The sequence below is a fragment of the Poromitra crassiceps genome, assembly GCF_964638095.1.
Source record: "Poromitra crassiceps genome assembly, chromosome: 1".
In the NCBI taxonomy this organism is placed as follows: domain Eukaryota; kingdom Metazoa; phylum Chordata; class Actinopteri; order Beryciformes; family Melamphaidae; genus Poromitra; species Poromitra crassiceps.
Window position 1 is genome coordinate 98,576,819 of NC_139623.1, and position 10,807 is coordinate 98,587,625.

Here is a 10,807-nt window from a genome sequence, read left to right on the forward strand (position 1 = left end):
CGTCACATTTTAAGAACTTTCTTTTTAACGACTGAAATAACTGACAACTAAAAAAGAAAAGAAAAGTGGCGGGGGTGCAGTGAGAAAACCCCCAAATCCACTTTTTTATGGATTGCCCGTAATTTTCCTTGAGAGGGGAAGTGTGAGAGCGTGTCTAAATACATTATCAATTTTCCAACCTTAGTCGCAGCATGGGATTATGGGACACCCCGACCCCTGGCAGCGGTGTTATTGGAATTACCTTCACATGACAAATCAAGACCTGATCTGGGAAAATAATCAGGTCCCCGCTGCTCTCGGCGTGAAAACCCCCATTAGAGAACAACACTGTCACTGTTAATTACCGCAATGGCCTTTTGTCCGTTCAGATCCAGCTGGCAAACAGGCTACACAACAAACCGACAAAATCAACACTTTTAGGTTGTAAGAGTTGGTGAGAAGTTTGTCACCATTTTGTTGTTGTTGTTGTTAGTCGTTGGTCTACTGTGGGACTGCAGCAGCTCTTTCCGCACGTAGCCTATTGCCTATTCTTTTGAATATTTTATTGTTTTATATCAAGTCAGTTTTTTAGTTTGGGATATTTTTCCAGTTTAAAATATCCAGAAGTCAATGGGATGCCAGATATAGAAGTTTATATATACCTACACTGGGGAGGGAGGGGGTGCTTGATTGCATTGACGTAAATAAACAGGAGTAGGCTAGAGGAGTAGCCTATTCTGTTACATCACCACAGCCATCTTGGTATGAAAATAACAAGTGATTGTAATCAATTAATCGGCGATTACAATCAAATGACACAGCCAATGAGCTGTGTATTGCAATTGCAAAGCCCATATTGGTAGGCTATAGGAAATGCACGTGTGACATCATGGTAATAGGCTACTATAAATCATTCATCAATCACTATAGGCTATAGCCTAGTCGACAGTCGGCGATCAAAAGGCATCAATCACTAATCAAGAACAAATTCAAAACAATAATTTTGCCAAAATACCCTTAATCGAGGCCCTCTGCATTTCGCATGGATCAATTTGATATAGCTACTATATCGTACCATCATAAAGATGTATACCAGCCCTCAAAGGGTAACAGTCTATTTGGCAAATAATGTGAGTTCAGATGGGTTTTTTCCCTTTACATCCCTGATTAGGAGAGAATAGCTCTTTAAATAATATTCAACAAAAATATGTCAAATTAGTCAATATTAATGTAGCCTATTATTCACTTTTATCCTGCCCAACTGCATCAGATCGCCGGCCCAGCCGTTCTTTTTATCCACTCTTTTAATGGGATGCTGATGTAGGCCTACTTTACGCTTTACAGTACTTGTATCCCAACAACCGCTCCTGTCAGTCACACGCAGCCTAATCTACCTCGGTCCAATTAGAACGCTCCTTACTTTTTTCCAGAATCCTCGGACCAATCGCGGCCGTCCCTTCACCCCTCTCATCTCTTCCTGAGGGGAGGGGATATGACCTTATTTGGCCACTATGACCTTATATGGCGCGCCGATAGGGGGCTCCCGTACGAGGCAGCCTGTTAGTGACACTTTCACCAAATTATAGCTTTGACTCTCAGAGATGGGACAGACGGCCGAAGGGTGAAGTAGGCTACGTAGTGGCAAAAGCCTTGTGCGCGTAAACTCGTTGTTTCTGGTTGAGGCTTCGCACAAAGATTCCCATCCGAAAAGGCACAGCGGAGTTCGGCTGCAGTAGATCCTGTGTTGGGTAAATAAATATCAGAGCGCACACGGACCTCACCGCGGCGCGCAAGAACAAGAGGAACCTGGGACTATAGCATACTCTTCGGGACTGCGCATAGGCTTGCTGTTTCCATATGAGCTTGTGACAAAAAAAAAATAAGAATGAAATATGGTCAGTGTTAAACCAAGCTTGCAAGAGGCATTTCTCTTAAAATAGTCAGTTCTCTTGAATCGCAGTCCACCGTTTGAGCGTGGGGATAGACCTTGGAGCGACCGACCGAGAGGCAAGATATTGTGAGCAATAGGCAAGGTTACTCACTCTCTTTCATATTTTGGAGGCATGCAATGGTCATTTAACGTTTGCTTTCAATGAGTTTATACGCTGACTTATCCCATTGACTTTCCACGTTACACACTTTAAAGAGAAACGTGTTTATGGATCGCTGGACAGCGAGGAGCACCAGGAGTTGTAGGCTACATTCTTATGCAACGACCATGTTGATACCTCGCTGTTCAGGCCAACTTTGATAGATGTTTACAGAAAATAACTCAATAATATAGAAAATAACCAAGCTGTTTAAATAAGGGCATTGTACGTATACGCACTGCAGATTGATCTCTGAAGTGGGAAGCGCCTTTTCTATCTGCCTTGTTTTTTTTTCCTCCCAAGACGTCAGGACGGACATCTATCTCCCAGTGTGACTCTCTGTGGTTTAAACAAAGACCAAAGTGTTTGGGGATAGCATGGCAATGGTAGTAAACCAGTGGCAAGAGAACATTTCTGCAGATCCGGGGTCCCAGCTCCAGATTTGCGGCCAGGAGCCCGGCGGGACACCGGGGACGCCCAACGGTTCCACCCCGGGGAACGACGCACTTTCCGGGGACAAGATTCCCAACGTGGACTGCATGGTGTGCGGGGACAAGTCCAGTGGAAAGCATTATGGCCAGTTCACCTGCGAGGGATGCAAAAGCTTCTTTAAGCGTTCGGTGAGACGGAACCTCAGTTACACCTGCCGGGGGAACCGAGACTGTCCCATCGACCAGCACCACCGGAACCAGTGCCAGTACTGCCGGCTGAAGAAGTGCCTCAAAGTCGGCATGAGGAGAGAAGGTAAGGAAGGTGTGCTCTATGTGTGTGTGTCATTATACTTTGACAAACTGATTGAACATGTGGCACATTTGTTTACAAGGTGTATCACTGTGCGTAAAGTTGTGCGTAATGTTTATGCTACGCTGTAAGAAATGCTCATCATTGAGGGAGCTTCGTGTTCAGTTGTAAAATATATTATTTTTCTCAAAGCAAGCAAAGAAAATCCGAAAATTGGTTGAGATAATCCCACTTCTTTCCAGTAGGCTAGTTTAACTTGTTTAATGAATTTTCCAGAAATAAAGAGCAAGATCTTAACGAGCCAAAATAAAACAGACCCTAGAAAGACACTTAATTTCAAAACAAATTCGACACAAACTGAATTAAATTGCAGAATCGTCTCACCCATTTGCAGTTTTCCCCGCTTAAGAGAAAATACGATTTTAAAAGTGAATATGTGACTAAACTACTTGTTAAAATGACTTGTCAGTGTTCCAATGTTGTCAGTGTCATTTTGTGCGTAAAGCTGTGCGTAATGTTATCTTGTTTTGCTGGCAGTAGAGCTGAAGGTTACGTGCTTCTATCCAGTTTATACTATCAGCTGTCTTGGGTAAATAACCAGACACCACCTGCTGTATCAGAATGCTTGGTTCACATTGCCAACTTTGCCCCATTCAATCCGGTGCGCAGTTGTTACTCTGTAAAAAGCTCTCCTTTGTCCCGCTATTAATTATGGTGTTTGCTCCCCGACACCATAGGCGCTATAAGAGGATCCCGCTACATTTGTTGCATTGTGCGGGATTAACAACGGGTCAATTAGTGCCAAAGAGGAGCAGAGGAAACGTGTTAGCCAAGAGTGTTTCTCTTATCATTATCATCAGTCAGCAACACGACAACCTCGCTGCGTCCAGTTCCCGAGAGCACTGGTGCTAGCCTAATTATATTGATCACAAATCAACCAAATGGAGCCGAAATGCCCTTTTCCAACCCGCTGTCTATAGCTGCACTCAGGCATGACGAAATGAATTCTCGTGTTTTTGTTTGTGCTGTTTGGATATTTCCTTCAGCCACCAAGTTACAATTTAGGACTTGCTGATGTAGAGCCGATAGCTTTTATGATCAAAAGAGTTTAGAGTGCCAAATGAGTTCCTGCTAATCTTTGGTACATTTATGAAAATGCTAAGATCATCTGCCTGCATGCTGCAAACTATAAACACATGTCCCTTAATCCTTCCTTCACAATTTAAATAAAATGGCATCTTATATCACCCACTTGTGACCATGTGCTCATAAAGATGTACTTCATTATAGTAATCACTTGACCCAGAACAGGGTCAGTAAAGCAGCATCCCTGCGGCTGGGGGGGATTCAGTCAGTGCATTGCTCATGGGCACTCCGGGCATGTTGAAGGACTGACAGTGTCTCAAACTGCCCTGCCGCCCTTTGTTCTCTATGCCCGCATGAGCCAAAATACAGACAGTATGGAACCCATCTTCATAGCCATGATCCCTAAAGGGTGTGCACCACTCTCTCTCTCTCTCTCTCTCTCTCTCTCTGTGTGTGTGTGTGTGTGTGTGTGTGTGTGTGTGTGTGTGTGTGTGTGTGTGTGTGTGTGTGTGTGTGTGTGTGTGTGTGTGTGTGTGTGTGTGTGTGTGTGTGTGTGTGTGTGTGTGTGTGTGTGTGTGTGTGTGTGTGTAGTGTATACACGGCCTTACCTCATGTAAAACACCCGCAGGCCACATTGACTCGGTCATGCTTTCCGACTGAATGAACCCGAGGAAATCGCCTGACGCACCGCAGCAGTGTTTACTGCCAAAAATAAATAAACACTAACACACACACAAAAATCTTAACAAATGATATAGAGACACATTGTTTTATTTTCCTAAAATAGTCAATGACAAAATCTGCCAATGGAGGTGAAATCATTTTATTAGTTTCCCTGCAAATTAAGATATAGGCATCATGAAAATCCCTGAAACAAGTGAAATTGCATCCAATCAGTGGAATTATGTAGGCCTATGGCAATTTGTTTAATTTGTTTGAAGGAAAAATATTCTAGGATGCATAGAGCATAACATTTCAGAAAGATGGATATTTTTTGCAGTGCTGCTGACCTTTCATCGACTATCAGCCTAACTAATATAAGATAGTGTTAACAAATTAACGTCCTGTCCAAGTCTATTGAGTCTTAAAATCTTGGTTTCCTTAAGGGACAATTGTTTCCGTTTTGTTGTTTTCATTCACTGAGAATTGTCTTACAAGTGACAAGCGACATTATGTTGGAATAAAACAGATTGCTCGAACTTGATTCAAGAAGTTCTTGAGAAAAATATGATTATTTCAGCTCACTGGAAGATGTTTTTTCACGTGAGAAAAATAGGATTTTACTTATGGCTCCTTCAGCGGAAGATTTTTTGCAGTGTAGAGAGCTTATGTAAAGATGTGCGCAAAACCCTTAAATATAGACCAGATCAGCTTCTGGCTGAGCGCACATAGTGCATTTGAGGACACAGCGACTACACCGTGTCTCAAAGCATCATTATTTGTGTCTATCAAAGTGTTTTGACGTGAGCTTTTATGACATTAAATGACACATTTGGCAAACTTTACACTTACCTTAAAGTGTAAAGTTTGCTAAATGTGTCATGACTGATAATTAGTCATAATTAGTCACAACAAAAGGTGGGGACAGCGTGGCAAATAACCACCAAAATAAATATCAATTACATATAGGGAGACAGTGTTTATTTATTATTTACAAAGGACACCCTTCATTTTTATATTTGAAAATATAGCCTATATGCACACATTATGATATGCTGCTAGTGATCCAAAACTCTCATGCAAATAAAGGGGTGCATGGGTAAAGTGAGTTTAGGTGGGTTTATCCTTCACTTTGAATGCGTGTTTTGGGCTTGATCTGGGCAGCAATTCAGACCAATGTCTTCGGTTTTTAGTAGATTTTTAGCAGTTGAAAATACTTGCCCAAAACTTTCAAGAACTGTAAACCCATAGAAAATATTGCAAATAATTTGTAACATTTCATAATCCTTACTCAAATTTAACAGAGAAAGTATTGTTGCAGCCTCTAGAAGTCAGAGTTTAAAGGTGTTAAGTCTCCCAGCCACTGCCTCTTATCAGCCTCCCCAGAGGTCATACATAAGTCATGTTTCCTCTGCATTATGCAGCGGGGTCACCTGACAAGGTAGTCAGTGAGTTTATTCTGAGATGTGATCCTAAAGCTTCATTTACTGTTGCAATTATTTTACATTATCAGAGAAAAATAACCATTCCATTTGATCTGCATGTTTCACTCAAAAATGCAATTCTTTGGACATATGCTGTAAATCATTTAGAAACTTTTTTTTAATTCATAGCAAAAATAGGTCAGTACTTCATTTTTACAAGTAAGAATGCATGCAGGGTGAGTGCTCAAGAACAACTTCTCAAATAAATATATAGGCAACATACAGATTATAATAAATATATAGGCTACTACATACAGATTACTGTATGTTTGTGGATAGCTGAGTCCTGTTGCTAACCAAGGTGATGACCTAAATTTACCTCATCAGTAACTGCACCAGCACCACTCCCTCATGAGTAACTCAGCGAAAGCAGTTTGGATTTTGAATGTCCAAACTTTTCGGGGGCTTTTCAATGACCATCTGACTATTCTTCACATGTGCATTTACTATTGTGCTACTAACAAAATTACATAGGCCTATTAGCTTCACCGCATGACTTGGTGGCTTTTCTATTTAGACCGAATGAATATTTAGCTGCCTGAGAACAAGTCTTAAAAGTTTCATGAGGGCACAGCTTCAGATTCGGAAGAGCGTCGCTTTCAACTGAGTGCTTAGTTTTCCAGGGGACATTTAACTTCTTTCTGTGGACCGCTCTAAAACACTGTCACTTGTATCTAAAAAATGTCAACTTTTCAGGACCGAAGAAAACCAGTTTGGAGTTTATCCAATGGGGGTTGTAGAATTTCTCCACCCATTATTAAAATTGTCAAAACATGAAAATCCAAATTTGGAGTTAAATCCTCATGTTATGACATCAGCTTTCAGTACCATGACTGCAAACATTTCTGGCATCAGCAGTAATCAAACCCTTAACTCTGGTTAGTGCCTTGCTTGTTAGTGCCTTCAGGACCGAGCTCATTTCTCTGTGTGTTGCCATGTGGAGCGTTTCTGACTTTCTTAGGCTGAAAAGGAAATGGAGGGGGAAAGAGAATGAGCCTGAAGCTTCCTTTGGAGTGGAGCGAATTTTGCAGCTTTAATTTTGAAACATCCTAGAGGGACCATCTTCACTTATAACAAAAAGACAGGTGTGACCATTTACTGGTAATGCAAGCATACGCAATGAAAATGTCACCATGCTAGGTCTGTTGTTTTCCAGTTAGCAAGTGCATAAAAAGTAAATTGAGTGCCTACGTCTTGCCCGCATGGGACCTGAGGAAGGGAATTCTCCACTAATGTCAGATGTTTCTTAAAATCCTTACGAGTTACGAGTTTTACTTGGACAAACCTATTCAGAATCACAAGAGACCATATAACTCTCAGAAACTCAGAAACCACCACCCCCTCTTTTTTTTGGTCCGAGTGATTCGGAATAGCTGAATCGCTTGGTTTGTCCAAGTAAAACTCTTTCTATGAGGATTTTATGAAACGTCAATGGTACAAAAAGAATAAAATATTTTCTTGCACCAAGTGTCAGAGTGACGTTTCGAGCATGACACTCTTCATCAGACTAAAGTGACCTAGCAAGACGCCATCTTAGATATACAAGATACAATCACATGATACAGTCACACATGATGAAATCAAGTGAGAGAAATAGCACCTGTGCCTTGAAATAACAAAAATACATAATGCAAATGATTGATATGTCAATGGGAAAACGTCAAATCCCAACTTCCAAACCCGGAAGATGGCGTGACTTAGGCACCCTACAGTATACAGTCTTGCCAAACTATCGAGGAATGTGTAACAGCCACTCTGTGAGCTGTGGGCTTGCTGCTGCATCCCTGGACCCTTCACTCTGTGAGCTGTGGGCTTGCTGCTGCATCCCTGGACCCTTCACTCTGTGAGCTGTGGGCTTGCTGCTGCATCCCTGGACCCTTCACTCTGTGAGCTGTGGGCTTGCTGCTGCGTCCCTGGACCCTTCACTCTGTGAGCTGTGGGCTTGCTGCTGCATCCCTGGACCCTTCACTCTGTGAGCTGTGGGCTTGCTGCTGTGTCCCTGGACCCTTCACTCTGTGAGCTGTGGGCTTGCTGCTGCATCCCTGGACCCTTCACTCTGTGAGCTGTGGGCTTGCTGCTGCATCCCTGGACCCTTCACTCTGTGAGCTGTGGGCTTGCTGCTGCGTCCCTGGACCCTTCCTTCACATGACAAAAGCCCAACAACAGGAGCAAATCCAGGCCAGTGGAAACTAAAACATGAACAACAGACAGGTTCAAGTCAAAGTCCAAATGTGTGAAGCGGCTCCGGCCTCTGCAGTGAGTCAACACCCCCAGTGGAAGGGTAAAGACTAATCCATACGGCACACTGGGCTTGTAACAGCAGGCAGTGAAACATGAAAACACTGTAGTTTGGCCCCTTTGGCTGTGAAAACCTTTACCTATCACAATGACATTGCCATTGACATATTCAGATGCTTGCCCAGGTCATTACCAGCCCTATCAAAGGAAAATGACTCCCACTGACAAAGCACAATGCTACATCATTCAGTGGCTCTTAGCCTCCATTAAAGTGATACACTGTAGAGCCAGCTGAGCCCCATGACCTTATCCCCAAGGCCCACTTTCATATTTAAGAAAGGCATGTGGCTGAATGGAGTATGCTGTTTTTCACTGCTTTTGGACATGTCAAGGTGAAAAGGCTTCACGTCACAATATAGCATGTGGTTGTTTTTTATGCTCTTTTACTACTGTATATACTCGATCACAATGATTCTCAAACTTTTCATATCAAGGACCCCTAATTTAGTCCACATTGATGGACCCTTATTTAATGACATTTTGTGTCTCAGACCCAAATCTGAAAAATGTGTCCAGAATTCCACGACTAACTGTATTGTAGGAAGAAAGATAACAGTGAAACTATGACTAACTGTATTGTAGGTAGAGAGATAACAGTGAAACTATGACCAAAATAGTCATCCTTCCACACTCTTCAATTGTTTTAATTTCTTGTCAATTAAGTAATGGTGAAGTTGAATAATTCACCAATTTGCTGGGGACCCCCCGGAGTTCCCTCAAGGACCCCTGGTGACCCCATGTTGAGAACCACTGCTCTGCTCTATCATACAGTCAACTTACCTTGATGGTCTCTTTGACATGTATAGCCTTACTGAATAAAGATTATTAAAGGGGAAAACTGGCGAATGACTGTTGTAGTCAGGTGCATTCTGTCAGTTACTCTGTTTTGCTTGTGACCTAAGTAGCTCAACCTGTTTTTGTGTCACCCAGGTCACTTGTAATAACACGCAGTTGGGAAAGAGGCACATGTCAGAGTTTGTCAGTCATTGTCAGGAATATTTAGCCCCCAAAGAGATCTCTCCCCCTGCCTCAGTTGTAATCCACAATCAGAGAGTAGAAGGAGTTTAAATCTCCGTCAAAAGCAACCAATAAAGAGCACAGCAGTCAAAGCAAAAATAAATAAATAGATGCAACAGATTTTCCCTATTTGTCCCCATTTGGGTTAAACTGATGTTCCCACTTTATATTGGACCAATATTTCCTTTTATATGGGATATTGTCTTGTCATCTACCTCTGATATGATGGAGGTTCAATAAAAAGGTTCAGATTGTAGCATAGCATTAAACAGCAGTAAAAAAAAAAAACATACATGCAGCTTGATGCACACATGCCTACATGTTAATAATCAGAGGGACATTTATACCTGAATAACAATGCAGGATAAAACCACATAGACACTTAGTACAGTATACACCACAGGAAAAATACATTAACTTATTACACCACCGTCCACTGCAACGGTGGTAAGTAAAGGGAAGATGAGACTGAGGGCAAGTGCAAAAAAATGACATGCAGTCTGAGTCAGAGCCGCCGGAGTACAGGGTGCATTTGGTTTACTAATTCATTCAGGAACTGCCTCATCAAAGTCTGAGAAGTCTGAGGCAACTGCAGTCAGAGCTAATGTCCCCGAACGGCCTCACGCCAAGACGCCTCGCCCTCCGCGCCTCTCTGTCGCTCTCTGTCTGTGTCACTATCTGTTTGTGCCTCCCCCTCCCTCCCACACTGCCTCCAGTTTGTCCCTGTCCCTGTCCCTGTCCCTGTCCCTGTCCCTGTCCCTGTCCCTGTCCCTGTCCCTGTCGCTCTCTGTTTGTGTCACTATCTGTGTTTGTGCCTCCCCCTCCCTCCCACACTGCCTCCAGTTTGTCCCTGTCCCTGTCCCTGTCCCTGTCCCTGTCGCTCTCTGTCTGTGTCACTATCTGTGTTTGTGCCTCCTGCTCCCTCCCACACTGCCTCCAGTTTGTCCCTGCATGTTCGCTCTGTTGTGTCTCTCATTCTGTCACGCTCAGCAGCACACACTGCTTGGAGTCTCTTCAATTCTCAAAGGGTCCATTTTCAATCATTTCCCTGTAGATTGGATATGAGTGTTGATTGATATAACACAATTGATTGTACCTATCCTTTATCAATCCTACCTATTCTACATTTGCTTTTCCAAACACCCAGTGTCTGCTAGCTCTTTCCTGGGAAAACTCCACTGGCGCATGGGAAATTATGCGATTTGACCACAGCAGTGATTTGGTTCCAGCCTGGTTAAAAGCATTCTGATAATGTGATCTCCCATTCTGGTTCATTCTCCACAGAATGAAACACAATGGGGGTTCATGTGATTCAGATGGTACCAGGCTCATTTGGTTCTGGAATCAATAGGCGAAGAACTGGATAGTTAGCATGAGCAGCGATAGCCACCATGGCTAAACAGACAAAGAAAAGAGCGTCACCTACAGAAAGTCAAACCTCATCAACAGAAA

The 10,807-nt window shown here is 42.8% G+C and overlaps 1 protein-coding gene across 3 annotated transcripts in view; it reads left to right on the top strand.

Annotated features, from left to right (window-relative positions):
• Window positions 1-2,446: 2,446 nt before the first annotated feature.
• The window catches only part of nr2f5 (nuclear receptor subfamily 2, group F, member 5), a gene marked incomplete at both ends in the record, with an annotated part of 29,529 nt that continues 21,168 nt past the window's right edge, over window positions 2,447-10,807 (top strand). The window contains one exon of one of the 3 annotated variants that reach the window (XM_083640610.1): window positions 2,447-2,837. In XM_083640610.1, coding sequence (XP_083496736.1) covers window positions 2,447-2,837 — 391 coding nt within the window. The remainder of the gene's footprint in view (window positions 2,838-10,807) is intronic. The other 2 variants (XM_083640612.1, XM_083640611.1) reach the window with 2 other exon arrangements.